The 24,401-nt window shown below is 42.3% G+C and overlaps 1 protein-coding gene across 1 annotated transcript in view; it reads right to left on the reverse strand.

Moving 5' to 3' along the window:
* Positions 1–24,401, reverse strand: part of MYOM1 (myomesin 1) — a 105,139-nt gene that overhangs the window by 75,415 nt on the left and 5,323 nt on the right. The window contains exons 3-5 of the mRNA XM_077810409.1: positions 12,394–12,531; positions 4,544–4,754; positions 3,739–3,896 (exon numbers count right to left, since the gene is read on the reverse strand). Coding sequence (XP_077666535.1) covers positions 3,739–3,896; positions 4,544–4,754; positions 12,394–12,531 — 507 coding nt within the window. The remainder of the gene's footprint in view (positions 1–3,738; positions 3,897–4,543; positions 4,755–12,393; positions 12,532–24,401) is intronic.

Here is a 24,401-nt window from a genome sequence, read left to right on the forward strand (position 1 = left end):
CTGGGAGCAGAGCTGTAGCAACCAGAGGCAGAGGGGCCAAAGAAGCAGCCCAGGGAGCTGGAGGCAGAGCAGCAGCTGTGCTGAGACCAAGTGGTGGAGCTGGGTGCGGTGAGCAGCTGGGGAGAGCGAGGGGGACCCTGGGCAACAGGCCCAGCACAGGGAGATGCCTCAGCCAAGAGGCTCTGCAGGCCAGGCTTGGATCGTAACCCTGGCAGGGCGGGGGCGACATTGGGAAGAAAAGTCCTACCACTTAGAGCCTGAGAGCTGGTGGCCACCACCAGAGCAAGTGTCCAACCCACAGCATCCCTGCAGCACAGCCAGGGCCTGAGAAGAAGGCCTGGGACTTACAAGGAAGAGACTGTGAACTGCCCTGACATTCCAGAGACACTGTTTGTGATGTTGCCTGCCACAGAGCGGGGTGATGTGTTTCCTTTAACCTTTCCCATTTTTCCTTATTCTTTTTAAAATTAATTGTTGATTAAATAACTTGCTTTGCTTTAAATTGTATGTAATGGTCAGAGAAGTGCCCAGTGCAGAGAGAGTACCCCGGAGTGGGGAGACCCTAGCCCCTGTCCTAGGTGACCACAGCAGGATTGGGGGTCGAGCCCCCCAGGAATCCTGGGCCCAGCCTTGTTGAGGTTAGGAGGACCCTGCCAGACAGGAGAGTGGAAGGGGAGTCCTCAAGGGCAGGGAGGCCACTGGGTAAAGGAAGTGGGAGTGAGGACTCAGATCCTTTCGCTAGCCCACTTCACCGGGGTAGTGCAGAAGCCAGGAAAGTTCCCCACAGTAGCGGGACTATTCCCCCACTTACAATTGCATGGGGATGTGCATCTCTGACCACATGCACTGGCTCTCCCGATAGTAACACATGAAATGAGGGACTTGACCCAGCAAGCTACCAGACACTGTGGCAGGGTTCTGAGCACCCACTGAAGTTTGTAGAAATTGAGGTCATTCAGTGCTCAGCACTATGCAGGATCAAACCCTAAATGAGTTATACCAGTTTTTAGAATCCTTGCACTCCTTTTCTTTTCATAATCATGTCAGTGAAAAATAAATGATTACATTTTTGGCAGGTTTATATTTGTCTGCGTCACACTTTTGAAGGACCACTTGTTATTTCTGGAAAGTCAAATAATTCCAAAACAGCCACATCATTAGCAAATGTTGGATCTCAACCAGCCCACTACATTATGCACTAATAACTTTTACTTTCTACTGCAAGTCCCAAATATCCTTGGTTTTCCATATCTTCTTTCCAATGGAGCCAATAAAACTGCATCAGTTAATGAACCTGCATCACACTGTAAGGATTTCTAGAATGAAAGCCCCTGAAGATTTTCAATTTGTCACCCACGTCATTCAAAATTCTTCATTGTTCATATAATGAATGACGTCTTGGAATATGTGAATGATATTTGGTTAACAAATGCTGAATGAATGCTATCACATACAGTTCAATGCTCTTCTTATGTCTGAGCGAAACCACCTGCTGTAAGGGCTCTGAATTCATTCTTTCCATTGGGAACCAAGGGCCAAATACAGACTTTTTGAAGTAAAATAATGTATTAAATTCCATCACCCAAATTTATTGCCGTTTAAATTTAATTCAAGAGCCAGTTTGTCCTTGCATGCATGTGGGATACACTCATTGACTTCAATGAGAGGCAAGGGCATATATCTGAAAGCTTCATTTAGCCCTAAATAAATATGTCAATCTTTTGGAATAAATTAAAGATGGATCTGAGCTGAAGTTAAAAAGGGTTCAAAACTGGTGTTTTGGTTTGGATCCATCTTCTAGGGCTAGGCTCCAGCTACAAATTTTGATCCAAAACTGGATGTTTTCCTATGTTAGAAAGGGGTCAGATCTGACATACTGGTTTTAGATTATCTCTAGAATAAATGTATCTAAAATATAAAATTTGTACACAATTGAAACAATTTGTCCACAGAGCACTTGATCTGAATTCAGTGGAAAGGCTCCCATTAACTTCAGTGGACTTTGGATCAGGCCCATAGGTAAGTTTTTGGTAATGAGCTATTTGTCTAAAAGCACAATGCTAAGGAGATATAGATAGTAAGTAAAATGACAAATATAGCAGAGTTCCTGTAGGATGCTAAATAATTCAGGCAGCAAACCCAAAAATGTTTTAAATATTTAAAATACTGATCTGAGAGCAGTTTTTCTAACGCCTCCACAAATACAGTTTCAGTTCTAGTTCACTGATATCTTTAATGCTTAGTACTGGACATAAATTAATTTTCTGTCAGCTCTGAGTTGTAAACATTTATGGCTTGATAGACACAGTCTCAAAGTATCGTATAAGATAAAAGCAAGTATCAAATTCCACTTAAAGTCTGAAAAAACACCAGTAAGTCCCCATCTAATTGTTTCAATAACTTGATTGTATTTCTGTATAGCCCAGGCCAGATTAAAAAAAATCACCTCAATAGGTGATGAGACAGAAAGGCTCCACAGCTCAGCACTAATTAAGCATAAATTAAATTCCAGTCAGGAAAGACAATCCAAGAGGCTTAGACTTTCATCTATGCCCCACCCATCTGTAAGAGAATATTTTGGGACCTCGTAGGGCAGGTCCACACTACAGGGTTAAGTTGACCTAAGTTATGCAACTCCAACTACGTGAATAACATAGCTGGAGTCGACATACCTTAGGTCGACTTATTGCGGTGTCTACACCGTAGTGGGTCAACGGGAGAAACTCTTCTGTCGACTTACCTTATGCTTCTTGTTCTTGTGGAGTACTGGAGTCGATGGAAGAGCAATTGACAGTTGATTTAGCGGGTCTTCCCTAAACCCCCTAAATTGACCCCTGATGGATCGATCGCCGCAGCATCGATCCCTGGTAAGTGGAGACAAGCCCTTAGACTAAGGCCTTGATCCAAAGCCCACTGAAGTGAAAGGAAAGATTCTCACTGAGTTTAATGGACTTTGCGTCAGGCCCTAAATTTATAGCATATAACTTAAATAATTATGATGTGACCTGCATGAACATGCTTGAGTCCTCGCATGGAGAGAAACTGTAACTGAATCAGCCTCTAAGCAGCTGCTTTTAACCACAGCAGCCGTTAATGCTCCAGAGACAATAAAGACTCTCTGATGCCTCAAAGAAATACATTCCCTTTGAGATGGCGATGATTTTATTTCCATTTTTTTCTTCTTGTTTTTTTTTTCTTTTTGTTAGTAGGGGCTTTTTATAAAAACAGCAGTTTTGCACCTTAAAGATGACCTGCAAAGGATTTGTTTATTAAATTGAGCTTGTTTGTAACCTTTATGCTTCTTTCATTATAAAGGTGGCCTGAAAAGTGTGTTTTTTTAAAGGGAAGGGGGGGCTGGGAGGATGGCCTCTGCTTATTTTTTATCTTAGAAATATAAAAAATGTCAAATCCGTTTTTCCCTTGTTTTGTTGGAAGACTTTTGGGGAGTCTCAGAGTATGTTCATTATGAGCTCTCTCAGCTGAATATAAAATTTGCTAAGTATTAAAATCAGTGGGATCACTCATGGAGTAAGGAACAACTCATTGTGAATAAAGGTGTATGGCATTCTCTCCTGCGTCTCATGAATGCCTTTGCTTTTTTCACCACCGCTCTGCATTGATCACATAGTTACATTGCGCTTTCCTCAGTCTCAGCCACATAGATTTCCTGAGAATTTACAAATTCAGAATGCATATTTGCAATCAAGAACAGTATTGCTGATGAAGATACAAGCCTACCATGTAAGACGGGGTTCTGGCCAGCCAGTCAGAGTACAGTGTAATTTGACATTCTGTTTCTCCCAGACGGTATGGGAACGAGGCTTGATAACAAACTCAGGAGCGTGTAAAAGTTTATCTTCATTCAGCTTTCTGTGAAATTCCTCAGTCTCTTCTAACTAGAAGAGAAATATTTCATAAGAAAATTCACCATTTACATATACTACTGCTCCACACCCCAAGAAAGTTTTAGGGCTTTTTCTAGGCAATATGCAGAATGCTATTTTTATTTTAAAATCCAGATTATTATAGTTAATATATCCTTCTTACTTAGACAGGCAGACAATATTCTTCAGCTTCAAGATGGTTTTCTAAAACTACTAGGGATGACGCCTCCAAGGCACAAAAAAATCAGCCATTTGTGGGTGGGGTCAGGTGCCACGGGAGGTAGGTCTGGTCTGTGGGCAGGGCCAGGTCCCAGCACTGGGGGACGCTGGTCTGTGGGCAGGGCCAGGTCCCAGCACAGGGGGACGCTGGTCTGTGGGCAGGGCCAGGTCCCAGGGCTGGGGGGAACCTTGGTGAAAGGCTCAACTGTTGGAAAGTTGCATGACACTTGGAAGGATTTAGGGGTGGGACTAAGAGGCTGCTTCTCCATCGACTGTTGTCTGCCCCTGGCATGATGTAAGCATGCAGAGTGGGAGCTGGGTGCTGGCTAGACAGCCATGACATGCCCCATTATGCCAGACACTGTACAAACAAAAAATGAAAAAAGACAATCCCAGGCCCAAAGTTCTTACACTCCATGGATTCATTTGTGTTTTATTACCGTTTTCTTCAGGGCCAGACGTTCAGCTGACTCTCGTATCGCTACTTTCCTTGACTTCTTTTCATGCTGCTCTTCCATAGAGGATGAAGTGGCCACTCTAGTTGCACTAATTCCCTCGCCTGTAGCAAAAAGGTTCCTTCTGGCAACGTATGCAGCACTTTCCTTAATTCTTTCCTCTTCTGTATCTGTAATCCCACTGACATACACTTGACTGAAGGAATTAAAAAAGCACCATCACACTGGAAAGTGGTGAGAAAACATTTCATTTATAACACTTCATTTTAGCTTGGCCCTCTCCATTTAATAAAGGGCCTTACACTCTTCAGAATGCATTTCTACTTTAAGGATCATTTCTTAGTAAACAATTTCATATCATATAACAACAGATACACAGAAGGGTACAGCTGAATGACTTGAGTATATCAGGCTATCTAAGGTCATTACCATTTTCAGTGCATTTCTCTATGACAAGTGTGTCATGCAGGTTTTCATTTTAATACGTTTCCTGTTGTGCTTTCCCATTTCCATGGCTATAAAGAACAGTGTAAGACATACCCACAGAACGATCACAATAACACTTTAAATAGTGATTTGTAGCAGTGGCACTTACAATAACACCACAAAGTGGAGATTACAGCAGCAGTATAACAAAGTTCTCACTTCTGATTTATATGAAAAAGCACAGTCCCAGGCACTACAAAAAGCTCTCTGCAATCAAACGAGCACTTTATTCTTTAATGTCGGTAAAGTCATTTGTTCTTTAAAATGTTTTTAAAAAGATTATTAGTGTTTCATGAACACTTTATTCTCTTTTTAGCATCCTCCTTATGCATTCAGCAATGGAGGATACAATCAACATCAGCTCTAGTAATATTGTCACATTCAGGGTGTGCAATCCAGACTAGTGAAGCACTGTGTCACCTCTTACCCTGTAACCCCAAGTGCTCACAATGCCTTGCTCCTAACTCACTTCCTGCAATGCCCACAGTCAGCAACAAGCACACGCTCTGTCTATGTACTGGACAGCCCTGCTCCAATGCTTTGGATCCTGGAGCCTGCCTGCAATACCACAGATTTCCACCAGCCTTGGTTAACAACTGGTATGGTGACTGCACACTGTCCCCAGCCCTGAATTTTCCCAGAAATATGTGTTCTGAAATAGCCCGCCCTGTCCTGGAAAAATCAGAGCGATATTATGGTTTGTTGCCCCTCTAAGGAGGTAATATTCAACAATTTGCTACTTTTACTGGAGTTATCAACCAATTCAGTTTAAACATAGCACTAGATTGGTTCAGATTAAAAATAAAACAGGTTTATTAACAAAAGAAGATAGGATTTAAGTGAATTCAAATATAAGAGTTAAAGTTAGAAATGGATACCAGCAAATGAAAGTGAAAACACACATCTAAACATCTAAATCTTAATCTTGCAAGGTTTGGTTCAAGGCATTGTTCAAGATGGCCTTTCTCATCCACAGTCTCCTAGCAAGATGGTGAATGTCCCTCTCCTTGATCAGGATCTTGCCCAGAGGCCCAAAGGTGCTGGTGCCTTTGTCTTCTGAGGTCAAAGAGTCAATTTAGGGTTCTCTGACCCTTTCTTTTATAGTCCAGTGAATCGTTGAAGTGGATTCTTCTGAAGGTTACCCCTCAAATTAAAGTTTATTTAATCAGTGAGGAAAGCAACAAGGAATCCGGTAATGAAAGAAGCTCCATACTCATTTTTTCCCCACTTCTGTTTGCTGAAATGCAAATTGTTCTGTTCCCTACTATCTCCTCCCCCTGCTGTTTTGATGACCCTGTTTACTACTTATATGTAAATTAAAGTAAACACACATTCCTTTGTTTAGGGTAGACCTTGTTAACAATTTTTGCCTAGGCAGGGCTGTCTGGTTTTGAACAGGTAACACCATAGAGGGAGAAATCATAACTTTACATATAATGTTACTATATACATTTTGCCAGGATATTATTGATCAGAGAGTTATTAGTTTTCAAATATTGCCTCACAAGGCATATTTTGTATAAAGATTTAATAGAACAATGTGTAGGGTGTGAATACAGGGGTGCTTTTGGTCACAAATATCACCATGTCAAATTCTGCCTTCAGATTCACATGTGGGAACACTATTGCAGCCTTTTTGCTTTGGAATTGTCAGAGCTTCAGAGCTGTTTCAGTGTGCAGGGAGGGTTTCCTGATTAAAGGGTGCATTACTGTGTTTCTGGTGAATACAGCTACTGCACAACTTTTGGTTTAGCAAAATAAATGGTTTTACTTTAAAACTTGCTTGGTGTTCTACTGCAGATTCTGCAGTAACCATTAATTTTAGGTAAAACTGCCAGCTTTTTGAGTCTCGCACTATATGTATCATTATATACTCATGAAGCTAAGCAAAGGACCCAATCTGATGTTTGGATACACGGCTAGAGCTTCCTTTCACCTATTATAACTGAAAGAGATTAGGGGGGAGAAATTCCTTCTTTACTAAATTTGCTAGTGTTGTGCATTAGACAGCACTTTTGTAATGTCATTTTCACTGTTTCGCCTGTATACACTGTTACTTAATCAGTTGTCCCTGTTGTTTGTGTGGGCCTTCCACACAGCAACAGGTTAGAGGAAAACATTTTGAAAAAGAAAACTTAAATGTAAACCAAGAACAACTGTCAGGGATAACCAGGGACAGAGAAGTGATTGAAACTACTTTTAACTCTTTTTTTTCTAATGACTAGATTAAAGAGGAATTCTGACTGAAACCCCTGAAGTTCAGGGAGTTTGAATCTGGGGAATTATTTGGGGCCACCTCTAAATAAAACCATAAATAACGGCCCAAGCTGCCACCTTTACAGTTTGGTGTCAGAGTCATTAAAGAGAAGCAATGCAACTCAGCATTGGAATGAACAGTTACATTAAGCACACGTATAAAATCCTGAAAGTACTGAGGCAACTTATATGACAACATTGACTGTCTCCTGTCTTTCTTGTATATTCAAATTCTGACGTCAGCTTTTGGTGTTTTGAGCTACTTTGGCAGATAGGACCTCCTGGGAAGTACCAGTAAAATGGCTTCTCTACCTCAGTGGTGGCAACAGCATTCACAATCACCATTTGAAGCTACAGAAACTGTGATGGAGATTTCTAAAAATTGTTTTAAAAACTCATATCTCAGACCAGGTCTACACTATGAACTTACATTGGTATAATTATGTCGCTCAGGATGTGAAAAATCCATGCCCCTGAGCAACACAATTATTCCAATCTAACCTCCAGTGCAGAAAGTCCTGTGTCAATGGGTGGGCTTCTCCAGTCAATATAGCTACTGCCTCTCTCGGAGGTGGATTAACTACGCTGACAGGAGAAGCTCTCCCATTGACGTAGTAGCATCTTCACTAAAGCAATACAGAAGTGCAGCTGTACCAGTGCAGCTTTTTAAATGTAGATCTGCCCTAATTCAATAAATATAAATGTAGCTATCTAAATTCACTTTGGCTGAATCAAGGACATTTTTATTTTAAAGGCAAGCTGACCTCGTTTTCTTTTTCTTTACAAATGGTTAGGGCCCTACCAATTTCACAGCCATGAAAAATGTGTCACGGACAGTGAAATCAGCCCTTCCGCATGAAATATGATCTCCCCCTTGCTGTTGGGATTGCCCCAGCCAGGGGGCTCCTAGCTGCAAGTCCCCACTGGGCTGGGGAGGGAAAGGACTTGTCCTTCCCTTGCATGGCAGCTGTGGGGTGTGGAGATCAGACCCACCTCCAAGTGCCTCGCCCTGCTGCAAGAAGCTCCCTGCCCAGCACCGGAGGTTCCTGCAGCTGGAGGAGACTTGTGGAGATGGGTCCGATCTCCCCCTGCTACTGGGAGTGCCCCAGCCAGGTGGCTCCTAGCTGTGAATCCCTGCTGGGCTGGGGAGGGACAGAACTTGTCCTTCCCTTGCATGGCAGCTCTGGGAGTGGGGAGCTCAGACCCATTTCCAGATACCTTTTGGGTTGGGATGCCCATGGTTACAACACCAGGAGATGTCAGATGTAAACAGATGAAAATGTGAAATTGACAATTTTAAAACCCTCTGGCCATGAAATTGATCAAAATGGACCATGAATTTGGTAGCGCCCTACAAATGTTTAAGATACCAAAATGTTAATGGAACTTGGATTTGATCCTCAAGCCGCTGAGCAGCTTCTGTGAGATAATAAGCATCCTCAGCTCCAAACAGGGGCTTAGCACCTTGCAGGATTGAGCCTCAAGTGTGTAGATCTACAGCTTATAAATCATTCAATTTTAAAACAAAAGAGAAACTAATTTCTTCCTTTCTTTATCTGCCAAGGCCAAAGATCAGGATTCAATGTTCCCTGCAAGGGTGAATCACAGCAAAAACAACAGAGCATTTAAGGCCTGATTCCACATTCCTTATAAAGTCAAAAATCGCACTGACATAAGTGGGAACTTACCTGGGTATAGACTGCAGGTTCAAGCCTAAAATGATATATTTAAAATTCTTCAGGAAAACAGTTCTTGATGTATGGTACCCACAAGTTTTCAGCTTACATGTGTTGTTGGGTGCAGAGTTCCTGCCTATGAGCCAGATTCTGTTTCAATTAACTTTAGTGGAAATTATCTCATTGGCTTCAGTGGTAGTTGGATCTGGCACTCGGTGCTTTATATGCTAGAACAGCAACAGGTTTTCCCTAATTTTATCCTCCATGGGCCAAATTCTGCATTGACTTATACCCTGCAATCCCACAGAAGCTGATGTTGACTCTGTACGTGTGTAAGAATAAATAATAATGAGTTGAGTCTTTGTTTTTCATGTGAGTGAATTTTTACAGCAGAATTTGAAACCCCTGAAAATAGAGGGTTATAATGGAAACATTATTGAAACAGTACCACAGCCAATATAATAGCACTGTAGAATGGCTAGAATGCTGACCTTTTAAAGTACCTATTCCTTGTACAAACTATCTGTGCATGGGGAACTGTGCATTGGTTTCACAGGAGAATTTAGGTCTGATTTATAGCATGCACATGGTTCAATGAGTCTGGGCTATTATTCTTCAAACAAGAATAAATGCTTGACACTGATGCAACATATCACTTCCACAATCCTGGCACACAGACATCAATATGATGCCAACAAATTCACAAAAACAAAACACATGATAAAATGCCTACTTGGACACTTAATGATCATCATGTGCCTTTTAAAACCCTTAAACTAATTCAAAATCACAGTGTGGGCCAATAAAATGGCCCAAAAGCATTCACAACATTTTGAGTTGTCATGTGCAGGAAATAGGGTTGACAATAGATAGTAGTATAATTCATAATCATTGTACTGATGATAATATTTTGGAATTCTATAGCACTTTTTATTTTAGGATTTCCAGGTGCTGCACAGACAGAAATGAATTAAGCTTCACAACTCCTTTCTGAGTTAGGTACTATTATACTAATTTTACAAACAAGTAAAATGTAGCACAGAGTGGTCGTGACTTGCCCCAAATCACAATCCAATAGTGAAGCAAAGCAAATCAGGAGTAATGTCATCCAGTTGCTGGACAACACTTCCTTCCAAAAGGAGGAATAAATCCTGTATTTGTAAATGTTAGGCACACCTAAAAGGAGACACGTTTGTCTTGAAGAGAAGGGGAAGCAGCTAATGGAAAATTGCAAATGCAACACGCTTTAAAACACCCCAGTTAGCTGAGGACAGGTTTACACTACTACTGAAGTCAATCTAACTAACATTGCTCAGGGGTATGAAAAAGACACCCCCTCAGTGACGCAAGTTACAGCAACTTAAGCGCTGTCCACATCGGCACTATGTTGGAAGGAGACGCTCTCCTGCCTACATAGTTTCCACCTCTTGTGGAGGTGGAGTAATTATGCCAATGGGAGAGCACTCTCCCAGCGGCTTAGAGCGTCTTCACCTGACATGCTACAGTGGTGCAGCTGCACTGATGTAGCACTTCTAGTGTAGACCTGCCCTAAATCACATAGTGCCATAAATTGTAAGTAGACTTAAAGGAGATTTATTGCAGACTGTGCATAAAATATTAAATGTATCTATTTCCATCATGGGAGACATACTTAAAACTCTAAAGTAGTGCTTTGAAAATGTAGGGTGCATATGTCTTTGTATCTTGGTTGAACTAAAGAGCAGTGAATCTCTGGCATGGAGGAGTGGGAAGGGTAAAAAGAGTGGGAAGGGTAGATTCAGAGATGAGAGGGGACAGAACAAGAAAGAAAACCTCTGGGCTAGACATTCCTTATCTCAAAAATAAGGTATTAAAAAGGCAAAAGCAAATGTGTCCCACTGATGAGATGAAAATCTGAATTCCACACAAAAGCATGAGGTTATTTACACAGTAGAAGTGCTACAATTTACAAGTGTAAATTCAGCAGTAGCCCATGATACCACTGAATTCCATACCTTCACCCACTTTTCACATAGCAACCACTCCACATCTGACCTCTCAATCCTCATCCTCAAAGGAAACCTGCACAACACCTTCAACAGATGAGCCTGGGAACTTAAATTCATAACTCCATTGGACAATAATATAGATTTAACAGAGACATTGGTTTTATGGCCCTTTGCAACAACTTGTAACACATGCTGCTGCCCACTGACCCACCAATGTCCTACAACCGTAGAAGTATGAATTGCTTCATTTTAAGTGGCCTCCTACAACATTTGTGAACCCCTTATGCTTAACAATTTGTCCCACCTTGTATTTAGCTTGGACACTCTAGTTTCCTTCTCCAGACCTGAAGAAGAGCTTGTGAAACTCAAAAGCTTGTCCCTTCCACCAACAGAAGTTGGTCCAATAAAAGATATTACTTCATCTACCTTGTCTCTCACACTCCATAAATGTCATGTGAAAAACACAGCTTCACAGGAGACATAAACAGAGGTGTGAATTTGACAGCAAATGGGCTTTTCTCCTGATCTCCAATCACGAGTTAATTTTCCATGACTTGCCCTGGTATGAATTAACCTGAACAAATGACTATGTCTGGAATGTCATTATCTCATAATAAATCATTATGCCATATCCCAGGAAAGTCTCCATGTTTGCCTTGGTTTTGGCTACTATGTAAAGTTCACATTCAGATTTACTTAGGACATTGTTGCAGCAGAAATTTATCACGTCAATAGCAGACATGATATAAATACCACCCCTACCTGGGAGCATTAGAGTTGATTATGTTGGACTTGAGATCTTAATTAGTTTTATCATTAACATTTTTTCCTCTGCCATGGCAAAACATGAGCAAGTTTTTTCAATTTTGCCATATTTAACACTGACTTAATAAGAGACATTTAAAGATTTTTCTCTAGAATTTAAACCAGAAAAGCCAACAAAATTGTGTACACAAACTTGTTTCCCAGATTGCTAGGAAGTGGGGTGCATGACCCTTCAAATTCACCACAGATTCACAGATGTGAAAAGCCAGAAAAACCATTATGATGATCTAGTCTGACCTATTGCATAGAATTTTACCCAGTAATTCTTGAATCAGGCCCAGTTTTCATGGCTAAATGTCCATAACTCTCTTTCCTTCTCATAGGAAATAAGGTGTGCACAGTGCAAATAACAAGGGCACAAAATTAAATCAGAATACCTGAGTTTCCTTCCTGGCTTTTTCACTGACACATTCAGTGACCGGGGGCAAGACACTTAACTTCTGTGTGTTTCCCCATACGTAAAGTAGGGAAAACTAACCCACCTTTTTAAACGCATTTTGAGGTTGATAGATAAAAAAAGAGATGGATTATTCATTATTATCATAAGGAATATTTGATAAATAAACAAGGACACCAAGAAAAAGAGAAAGGAAAACAAACATACCGTCCTGTGAACATTGGTACTACATAGTCAATGGCTTTATTTTCTTTCTCTTCAGAGAATAAACTCTGCTTTGCCCTCTTTGCTTTGGGACTCAATTTATAGGATCGATCTTCTATCATTATATTGGAATCTTTTAGTCTGAAATAAAAGCCACATTATTAGACTCACAAAAGAAAACTAGGAAGCTGTTGAAAAAAAACATTCAGAAAACTAGAAGAAATACTAGGCATTTTACAATAATGTAAGCTCCCGTATGCTTTCTTAGCAACCAGTTACGATGTTTCAATTAGCAAGTTTTCAAAATGCACTTTATCTCACTGTTCATTAAAGGTGCCAAAGTGATGGGCCTTGAAATTAAATCCCTCTATGTACGGAGAATGTCCAGCATACCTAGTAGCAATGCACATTTCACCACTCCTGTGAGCTGAGCCTTCTAGAGTTCTATAACCCCGTCCATGGCTAGTCTGCAAAGACTGTCAATCAAGGTAGGAGGGTTCCAACTCATGTAAATTGTAATGATATTTTTTGTGATGTGGATACCTGTCTATTAGATCCTAGACTAAGACTACCTCATCTATTACCAAGGGCCGTTGAACATCTAACAAATCCTAATGAATTTTAATCCTCTGGACTCCATTTGAACCAGTGAACTATGGGCAAAAAGCTCTGTATTCTAAAACGAGCCATGAAGTTATCTAGTTCCCCTAGCTGGAATAATTTTTGATATGTAGAACACTTCAGAGTGCTAATGTTTTTTAAACTATATGTATGCAAACTATATGGCAGTATGAATTTCAGTGACTGATGGGACCCTGTACTATTACTATACCATGCTACCCCACTACAAAATAATGAAAAAAGCAAGCACAATGAATTAATTTGTCATTTAATGAAGGGAAAGTAGACAAGGGGAGAAACAGAGGAAAAGGGAATGCCACAGTTGTCGAATTCATGGATTCCCCTCTACCTTGGACAAGTTTCTGGAAGGTCAGAATACATTTAAGGCATGGGTAGCTGTACAGTGTGTGACAAAGCTCTGCCCTTGCCTCTGTGGGTCCCGCATTTCCTGGCGGATTTCGCTAGCCTCAGAGGCTCACTGTGACCCTCCACATAACCCTTCTCTCTCTAGAGACAAGGGTCACGGTCTACTGAGCCATTTTCATCATAAGCCAGCGAGGGAGGTGAGGAGAAGTTATCCTTCCTTGCACAGTCTCTGTTGTCTCCCAGTCTCAGTGATTAATCTGGGGGCAAAGGAGGGGCCCACCCTCTACTCCGGGCTCTAGCCCAGGGACCCTAATAGTATCAGCTATGGTAGCTGACCTTTTAGAAACATGACATGTACAATTCCCTGGGCTACTTCCCCCACAGCAGCCCTCACTTCCTCAAGCTCCACTTCATCCTTACCTCATGGCCTCCTTCCTTGTGCCTGATATGGTGTGTACTACTCAGTCTCTCCAACAGTGCAACTTCCTCCCACAGCTCCGACATGCATACCCACCTGACTAACTGGGAAGCTTTTAACTAGTTTCAGCCAGCCCCTGATTGGCTTCAGGTGTCCCAATCAACCTAGCATTCTCCCTGCCTTCTGGAAAGTTCTTAATTGGCCCCAGGTGTCTTAACTGACCTGGAGCAGTTGCCATTTCACTTATCCTGGTACCAGTGATTTGTTTAGCCTGGAGCTAATATGTCTATCTCCCACTACTTTTCTGTAGCCATCTGGCCATGCCCCATCACAAGTGTTTTGGTTTATTTTTAAAAGTGTAATAATTTAATTTAAAACTGGAACACCAAATGCCTTCCTCTTTCCAAAAACACAGGTCCTCCTTACTGATATTTTCAGTATTACACAATACAACAATAAGCATTGACCTTATTATTAGCCATTTTTCCTCATATTCATATTACGCTCCAAAGGTATAAGTCCCAGATAAGCATCAGCCTTTTCTAAATCCTTGGCTTGTCTACCCACTTTCAATCAGAACATGCCACAAGAAATCCAAGGATATCCGGTTTTCAGACTGTATGTCGCCAAGATCCATGTTAACACCAGCTATAAATGGGCAGCGTGAAAGGACTTGACCATAGTTGTCAGACACATCTTAAGTCCAGGTATTTGTTATTGGAACCTTTGGATGAAACACATGATCTCCAAATCTATACTATTAATGCTAATACATGAAATATTCAGGCATCTATGGGCTTATGTAGTCTGTAGGCTGAAGCCTGAGTCTAGAAGGTAACATACTTTAGAGATGCCAGTACCATAATTTATATTCCAAGAAGGAACTTCCTGATATTCCAAAATATGTGCTAAATCCCACCCTCACTTGCGATAGTCCAGAAGGGAGAGAAAAAATTATAGGCTCCCACAAACTTGGAACAAGCAGCATTGTTCTAGGTTTGGTTGCCAGGCAGAATCTCTCCATAGTGCTCAAGAAAGTGCAGGCAGAGATGTACATCTCATCCCTATCTTCAGGGCAAACACTAGCATGTCTGTTGCTACAAACTGCACACATTAACCAACAAATGGTGGTCAAGTCAATTGTTTCTGCTTGGAGTTCTAGCAAATTGTATCTCACAATACATTGCTCCTGGCCACTCTGTGAAATCCTGGAAAGGATGATACCTATATGATAAACTATAAATTACACCTCATATCTACAGTTGTGTCTAAATGGATGGATATATACCACACAAAAATCTATTAAAAGAACTTTATTAAAGTTGCAAAGTCAAGCACTCAAAAGTTAGAAAATGCCAGAATTAAGATTGTCCCTCTGCAACATTAATTTGCCCCCTTGCATGTCTGCATTATGAGACAGTCTTTAATTACATGATCACATGCTTTGGGCAACCTGAATAATAGGCAGTGCGAGAAGCTCTGCCTATAATGTAGCAGATATCCATATGCTAAATAGGACTGACTGCATCTTTGCTGCATCTTTGACCATTGCATTTATACTCCTTCCACTATTACACTATGTCTGGACTTCTCCTAGTGTTTCTCCCGTATTCATACACACAAAGTGGATTTATTGCATGAAATCACTCTCTGCAGCAGAAAAGCCCAAAGATGGCTAAGAGTGGGGAGAAAAATTCCCTTCATAGATATTTCCCAATACCATTACCGCACATCAGAGACATTTAGGGGATGGTTTCTGCTCCACTAGGCCCCATACCCTGTGGCAGTATGGCTCCTTCAGGAGCTGTAGTGGCATTGACTGGATTTGCTTGCACTGCTCAGCAGCTGCCACAGAGCAAATCCATTAGAAACGCCAAGCTTTATAACCTTCTGCACCAAAATCCAGGCATAAACAGAGTGTACCAACAGTCTAGACAAAGCAACACAGAGCATGAGAGAGAGTGAAACAAGATATGCAGTAGTATAATGTTAGATAATGTACTCATCTTTAGGATTTGTGGATGATAGAATATGAGCATTGCAGCCAACCACAAATGCACTGTGACAAGTCATCAACCAAGTGGTAAAAATATTACATCAAACCCAAAGCATGTTAGTTACTGTTCATAAATGAGCGCTGCTCAAAAGGAAAACTAAGTTCTTTACCCACTCAAAAGTCTTATTCATGTATTATTTAAAAATGGTACAAAACGGGCATCTTGAATTTGAACCCTTTCAAATTTCCTGGGATTCAGATTTGAAAACCTGGACCTGAACCTGCCTTTTGATTCCTGGTTGTTTCCAAATCTAGAAAGACCAATTTTGAATTCTCATTTAGATTTAACTGAAACATAAGGGAGCATCTGTTTTCATTAGATGTCAGGCCCAAAGTGGTGGAAATCTCAGTTCACTCAATTTTTCAGCACCATTAAATCCAACCCAGGCCTTTTCCATTCTTGATTCTTCCTGAACCACAAACCCAGAACCGTAGTGTGATGGGGAGTTGGCCCAACACTGGCCTCAAAGAAGTTAATAGAGTTCTAGGAAGGCTGTGCAGGAGGCAGCCAATTAGAGAGGGGCTGAAAGGAACATCCATTCAGGGCCTGGTAGACTCATATAAGAAGAGCTGCAGGGCAGAGCAGTCAGTTACTCCCTGGAGCTTAAGAAGGAGGACTGGGTGCCTGGCAAGGAGAAAGAAGCTAGCACCCTGGACAGAACAGTGCTGCTAGCAGGGACCTGGGGAGCTAGAGAGAGCTCCTGGCTGGCTGCTGGGATTTGCAGTTAGAGGCCCTGAGACAAGGACAAAAAGGGTGCTGCGGCCACGGGGAAGTGGCCAGACCATTGGCTGCAGTTGCCACTGTGGAAATGGCAGGACAGTTGGACTGCAGCACTTACCCGTGGAATGGGGGAGCACAGATTTTGACACGGCCAGAGGGCTGAGTAATGAAGAGGATGCCGCAGTCCGTGGAGTGACATGGGTCCAGAAGCAGGTGACAGCAAGCAACGCACCTTCTGTAGAGAGTGTACCAACCTGCGGAGCTAATCCCCAAGACAGCCAGCAGGAGGCGCCAGCATGGCGAGTGGAGTCCTGTCACACCTAACCTAAACCTAACCTTGATTCAGAACTGAACCTCACTTCCTTGGCTCATGTCTAGTTCCAGTCAATTTTTTTCTCAAATCAGACTGTGCACCAGACTACAAGCCAGACTATACACCCACACAAGGAATTCAGGATGGGGGAGCATAAAGAGCCCCCTTACTTCCCTGTGCAGGTTATTCACATCACATGTCACAATGCTGTTGGGAGAAAAAGCACCAAGGGGCTGTTACTCCTCTTCCCATAAAGTGAGTGGGGATGGTCCTTGGTGGAGCCTTGGTGTAGAAGGGAAAGTAATGTAACACATATATAACAGTATAAAAAGGCTCACAAAAGGCTTTAGCGCTATAGTAAAAATACAGGGCCCACTCATCTATGGCTCAAAGCACTTTGCCAAATGGAGTACAGTGATTGTCAGATAGGCAGAAAAAAAACCCAACATATGAAGAATGAATAAAATAAATTTATATTTAAAAGGGGGAAAAATTACCGGTATTTGAGACTACCACTGTTCTTCCTTTTGCTTTACTTATGATTTCTTTTTCCAAGTGTCTTTGTCTTCCCTAACTGTAACTCTCTAAAATAAAATGAGTTTGCAAAGATAAAATAAATTGCATACTCCATTTCCTATCAAGTGACCTAAGTGTGCCTTGAAATATTTGCAGCTGAATATCCCCTCTTATTTTCTCTACAACTGGTATTACTGAAAAGGACAGTTCCATTCCTGCAGGCCCCTCAGGTACTGCAGATTCACGTCGGGAACTTCCACTACAATGTGTAGTCCTGGCCAGCAGGAATGGACCTGAGAGTTTCATTGAGAGCCATTGCATATGATAAAAATATCACACATACCCCTGCTCTGCCTTAAATTTCTCGCTCACTGCCTTTGACTAAATCTACTGAGCTGAATCCCCCGTGAGAGCTACCTCCTACAGTCTCTTTTGCGAAAGGTAGCATTCAGTGTAGTGGTAGCTATGCCAGTCCCAGGATATTAGAGACAAGATGGGTGAGGAGTATCTTTCACTGGTTGGTCCAATATCTCACGCACCTTGTCTCTCTTTTGCTACAGAAAGCTGTGATTATTCCCTGTATCCTTTTGACCAGACTATGGTCTGCCCCTGTGAGAATCAGAAAAGCACTGGAGCCGTCACCTTTCTTGTGCCCCCTGTCTAAAGGCCAGCTACAGTTACAGTTGCAGTCCCTGTGCTCTCTGGAGTGCAGAAACTGCTCCCTGATGAAGTGTTTCTTGTGGCAGATAAGAGACACCACTCTATTGTAGAGAATACCAGTGTGATTCCTTAGTCCAGCTGCTGGACTCACACTGACCCTATAAGTCTTTCTGGCTTTTGTTATTCACAGACTAACTACTTTAACAATCTGCACTTCCTAAACCTGGCCTGGAGTAAACAGTCATAGAAAGACTGACTGTCGTGCATGCGCTAGGGGTGCCTGCCACCCCAAAGTGGCTCCTCACAATGCCTCCTTTTGCTCCACATGAAGCAGTGCAGCTCTTCACCTTCCCCAGCACAGGCCTGTTCCTCTGGGATCTAGTCTGTCCCTTTACAATATTGAAAAGCTTCAAACAGCAAAGGAACTGTACTGAAGAGCTGAATAAACATGTTTCAGGCTTTCACTGAGGCTTTCTGGGCAAGAAAACCCAGAACTGGACTTCATTTTCTTTCCTAATCTTCATATCGTTAACTTCCATGCAAAGTGGGCTATATGAAGGACTAACACAGGAGCACATTCAAATTGAGTTGTTTGCATATGAAGACAAATCTGGTATCACTGCACCTCCTGGTGCCTTTTTGGTTATTCACAATCCTTCTAGTGCTCTATAAGAAGTAAATTCTGTCTATAGTCGCCATTTAGCTGGCCTAAGAAAGAGGCCTGTACTGTCTTAAAAACAGATTCCAAAAATCTTGCCCTTTCTTTCAATAAGTTGTGACCAAAGCTTTTACTTGATACATGCAACAGAATCTCCCTGGAGGAGAACCTAGAGGACCAACATTGCTCTCTGATTTCACAGAGGAACACTACCGTGACCTTTGAATAGCTCTCAGCCTAATGTGATCTCCCAAACTAATATATGTATATTTTACCCAGGTCAGACGCTATCTGTAGTCCATTATCAGGGTTGTGACCTGAGTTTACTGTCCTCATTTCTGGATATAGTTTTCAAAATTTTCAGTGTGTTTATAATATTAATTCCTGTGTTTCTCAGTTGCTCAGATTCACTGAATTTACCAGTGAAATGGGAGCAGAACTAGAGTTGTACCTAAAGATGTAAACCCAGATGTAATCCTGTATGGATGTAAAAACAGGATGTGAACTTTTATCCCGTTCTCTCATAATAGAAGCCCAATATGAGATCATTGCATAGTGCCTTTGTACCCCAAGCTGTGGCTTTGCTTTGGTATCTTTCCCCCAGGTAAATGTAAATCTATCCTATGTGATTTGTCTTGTCATTGTTTCTGGGCTTGTAGGGGCAGATTTTCCATTCCACCCAAGTGAAGCCTGGGTACAATAGTGGTCAGAGAGCTCAGGTAACTGACTGCAGCTCCCTGATCCTAAGTCACCAGCCCCAACACAAGTTAGAGCAGGGGAGCAACTCTAACTTGACCTTACACCAGTGGAGAATCAGACACCCTATCCCTAGCATGCCCCCAGAACACCCCTTCCCTCCCCTTATACCAAGGGTGGGGAGCACATCTGGTATAGGAGATAGCAGAGCCACCTCTGCTAGCAGAGTTCCCCTGTGCAAGGGAAATTCTTCTTGGGCCATCTCCAGCCTCTTTTAAGTCATAGAATCATAGAATACCAGGGTTGGAAGGGACCTCAGGAGGTCATCTAGCTCAACCCCCTGCTCAAAGCAGGACCAATCCCCAACTAAATCATCCCAGCCAGGGCTTTGTCAAGCCTGACCTTAAAAACCTCTAAGGAAGGAGATTCCACCACCTCCCTAGATAACCCATTCCAGTGCTTCACCGCCCTCCGAGTGAAAAAGTTTTTCCTAATATCCAACCTAAACCTCCCCCACAGCAACTTGAGACCATTACTCCTCATTCTGTCATCTGCTACCACTGAGAACAGCCTAGATCAGTGGTTCCCAAACTTTAACAACCTGTGAACCCCCTCCTAAAAATGAATATTTCCAGGCATTTTCTCCTCTACCTGAGTATAAATTATAAAACCAGTGATCTTGGAAATATAAAATTTGTTTTTATGACATGCTTATTACACACTATTTATTATTTATTATTTATCATTACAGTATTTTTATTACGTTATGAAAACGGCAACACTCTTCCAAGATCTCACTTTCGTAGCTTATATCACTTTGAATAAGCCTGTTATAAGACAAGGCTCCTATGTTTCATCAAGGAGTATTAGATGTGAAACAGCATGAAGGTATTTAAGAAGCCAACTCAAAGAGTTCCTCCTACACAAGCATTCAGGTCTTGAGCAGTCCAGTACAACAAAACTTAAACTTGTGCTTCATCATAATTTTTAAAATACTAGCTGCCTATTTAATTTTAAAAACAGCAAAAAATATCTACCTCCCTTTCTTATAAGAAGTCTTGAAGTTTAAAACTCCTCAGTGTGCTAGATATGCTTGCTTTGATCTGCTTAGCTCTTGGAAATCCAGGGGCTCCGGGCTGCTGGCCCCGTGCTGCCTGAGGTCACTAGGGACCGCTCTGTCCACCATTAAGAAATTTTTCCCCGAGAACCCCCTGTAACATTTCTCGAACACCAGTTCGGGAACCACTGGCCTAGATCCATCCTCTTTGGAACCCCCTTTCAGGTAGTCGAAAGCAGCTATCAAATCCCCACTCATTCTTCTCTTCTGCAGACTAAATAATCCCAGTTCCCTCAGCCTCTCCTCATAAATCATGTGCTCCAGCCCCCTAATCATTTTTGTTCCCCTCCACTGGACTCTTTCCAATTTTTCCACATCCTTCTTGTAGTGTGGGGCCCAAAACTGGACACAGTACTCCAGATGAGGCCTCGCCAATGCCTAATAGAGGGGAATGATCACATCCCTCAATCTGCTGGCAATGCTCCTACTTATACAGCCCAAAATGCCCTTAGCCTTCTTGGCAACAAGGGCACACTGTTGACTCATATCCAACTTCTTGTCCACCATAACCCCTAGGTCCTTTTCTGCAGAACTGCTGCTTAGCTGCTCGGTCCCTAGTCTGTAGCAGTGCATGGGATTCTTTTGTCCTAAGTGCAGGACTCTGCACTTGTCCTTGTTGAACCTCATCAGATTTCTTTTGGCCCAATTCTCTGATTTGTCTAGGTCCCTCTGTATCCTATCCCTACCCTCCAGTGTATCTACCACTCTTCCCAGTTTAGTGTCATCTGTGAACTTGCTGCGGGTGCAATCCACACCATCCTCCAGATCATTAATGAGATATTGTACAAAACTGCCACCAGGACCCACCCTTGGGGCACTCCACTTGATACCGGCTGCCAGCTAGACATGGAGCCATTGATCACTACCCATTGAGCCCGATGATCTAGCCAGCGTTCTAGTCACCTTATAGTCATTCGTCCAGCCCATGCTTCTTTAACTTGCTGGCAAGAATACTGTGGGAGACCGTGTCAAAAGCTTTGCTAAAGTTAAGGAATAACACATCCACTGTTTTCCTCTCATCCACCGAACCCGTTATCTCATCATAGAAGGCAATTAGGTTAGTCAGGCATGACTTGCCCTTCGTGAATCCATGCTGACTATTCCTGATCACTTTCCTCTCCTCTAAGTGCTTCAAAATTGATTCCTTGAGGACCTGCTTCATGATTCTTCCAGGGACTGAGGTGAGGCTGACTGGCCTGTAGTTCCCAGGATCCTCCTTCTTCCCTTTTTTAAAGATGGGCGCTACATTAGCCTGTTTCCAGTCATCCCGGACCTCCCCCGATCGCCATGAGTTTTCAAAGATAATGGCCAATGGCTCTGCAATCACATCTGCCAACTCTTTTAGCACCCTCGGATGCAGTGCATCCGGCCTCATGGACTTGTGCTCGTCCAGCTTCTCTAAATAGTCCTGAACCACTTCTTTCTCTACAGAGGGCTGGTCACCTCCTCCCCATGCTGTGCGGCCCAGTACAGTAGTCTGGGAGCTGACTTTGTTCGTGAATACATAGGCAAAAAAAGCATTGAGTACATTAGCTTTTTCCACATCCTCTGTCTCTAGGTTGCCTCCCCCATTCAGTAAGGGGCCCACACTTTCCTTGACTTTCTTCTTGTTGCTAACATACCTGAAGAAACCCTTCTTGTTACTCTTAACATCTCTTGCTAGCTGCAACTCCAAGTGTGATTTGGCCTTCCTGATCTCACTTCTGCATGCCTGAGCGATATTTCTATACTCCTCCCTGGTCATTTGTCCAGTCTTCCACTTCTTGGAAGCTTCTTTTTTGTGTTTAAGATCAGCAAGGATTTCACTGTTAAGCCAAGCTGGTCGCCTGCCATATTTACTATTCTTTCTCCACATCGGAATGGCTTGTTCCTGCAACCTCAATAAGGATTCTTGAAAATGCAGCCAGCTCTCCTGGACTCCTTTCCCCCTCATGTTATTCTCTCAGGGGATCCTACCCATCGGTTCTCTGAGGGAGTCAAAGTCGTCCACTTTGCAGTGTTTAAATTTACATGGAGCAAAGAGGACATAGGCTAGAAAGCTGGCTGTAGACTTAAAAAAAAAAAAAAAAAAAAAGTGAAGCCTTGTCAGATACATGCGAGAGCCAAACTCCTCCAGATGGGTGAGAAGCACTCGTTTCATGATATTTAGTTTAACTTCTTGACACATCCATCATGCGGCCAAGCCACATTGCTGGACAGTGGCTATATTGTTTGCACACACTGCGCGCATCAGCAACAGTTTAAGAGGGAAATGCTTTCACGAAAACATTTTCTGGCTCTGCCTGTCACTTTTTTAAGCTAGCTCTTTTTAATCCTCACCAATAATAAGCTAATGGATGGGGGCAGTGCCAATAGAGATTTCAGGATTACTCATTTATCTTCTTGTGTTTCTCACAGATACTAATGCATATTAGTTACTCAATTCTGCACTGATCCTAGCTTCATTACTTTGCTGATGACAACATTTATTTGTTGTTGGCAGAAGCATTAATTGCACTGACTGAAGAAAACACCCTGTTTTTCTGTTTGTTTGGTTTGTCTCAGTCATGTCCTCATGACCACAATTTTTCTGCAAATAAGTGAACATGTTTTAAGCTCAAGCCTTGTCAAATATTTTGTATTTTCTCTTTAAGTAAATCTCTGACCCATGCTGTGGTGAATAACCAGCCTACAGCACAACTTCCTTTGCACTGGATTATTAGCTGCTGTCAGCAAAAAATGTTGTCAGCCATGAAGAATACACATGAAAAACCACTGAAATCTTGCACACAAATTTGAATGATTAATCCTTCAATGTAAGAAAATAAGTGGGATTAGTCTAGCTCTGCCATTGTACAGATGTAAGGGGCAGAGCTGGTGGTGATGCCTATTGGTAAAGTTGCCTAACACTTTCCATTCTAAACCTTGGAATTTAGGTGCTTATAATTCGGACAAGCTGTAATAATTAAGGCTGAAATTCTCCATACTTGCTCCCTGCCTGAGGCTGAATATCTTTGGATAGTTTCAATGAAAATGATTCAATCATTTCCAAAAACGATGCTAACAAACAACTGGCAGTTCTTCCAATGTTAATTTTTTCCTCTTCATTTCTTCAAAGAGCTCTAGTACGTCCATGCTTTGGATCAAGGAAATGTAATTTGGTGGTGTTTGAGGTGTTACCCGGGTGTCAGGGAGATGCTTTTTTTTTTTTGTCCCCCTGAAAATCTACCCAGATTTGACTGAGTTAAAAGTGTAACTTACTGTGCTCTGTGTGATCAGGCGTAGGGGTGGAGACAAGAGTTCAGCCAACCAGTTACAGTTGGATCCAGGGTGGGCAGAGTATAGGAAATGAAGGTCAGTATTGGAGGGACAGAAGCCAAATGCCAGTGCTGAAGGGTAAACCAGAGTCATAAGCCAAAGGCGGAGCCAGGGATCAGTATTGGAAACAGAAGCCAAATGCCAGAACCAAAAGGTCAACCAGAGTTATAAATCAGAGGCAGAGCCAGGGAACAAAGCTCTAAGTCTGAAGGGAGCAGGAACTGTAAGCAGGCTGGAGCAGGGACTGGAACAAGGGCAAGCAGAGCTGTGCGTGTGGTACTCATCGAGCAGCCACTGAGCTGCTGTGGGGTCAGGGTGGAGGCAGGCTTATAAACAGGACTACCAATCCAACAGCCAGTCAAGAGCTGTGGCCATTCTATCCGTTCCATGGCATTAGAACATAAGAATGGCTCCAGAGGTCCCAGGTTCAATCCCGCCCACTGACAACCAGGGTCTGTCAGCGTTACAAGTGGGGGCTTGGAGTTATTGAATGAGGATCTTTATTGCATTACCTAAAAGCCACATGACTCTTAGCCAAGGCTGTAGCAGACTTATGAATCACTAGCTGGACT

The sequence above is a fragment of the Eretmochelys imbricata genome, chromosome 2, assembly GCF_965152235.1.
Source record: "Eretmochelys imbricata isolate rEreImb1 chromosome 2, rEreImb1.hap1, whole genome shotgun sequence".
NCBI classification, from domain to species: Eukaryota; Metazoa; Chordata; order Testudines; family Cheloniidae; genus Eretmochelys; species Eretmochelys imbricata.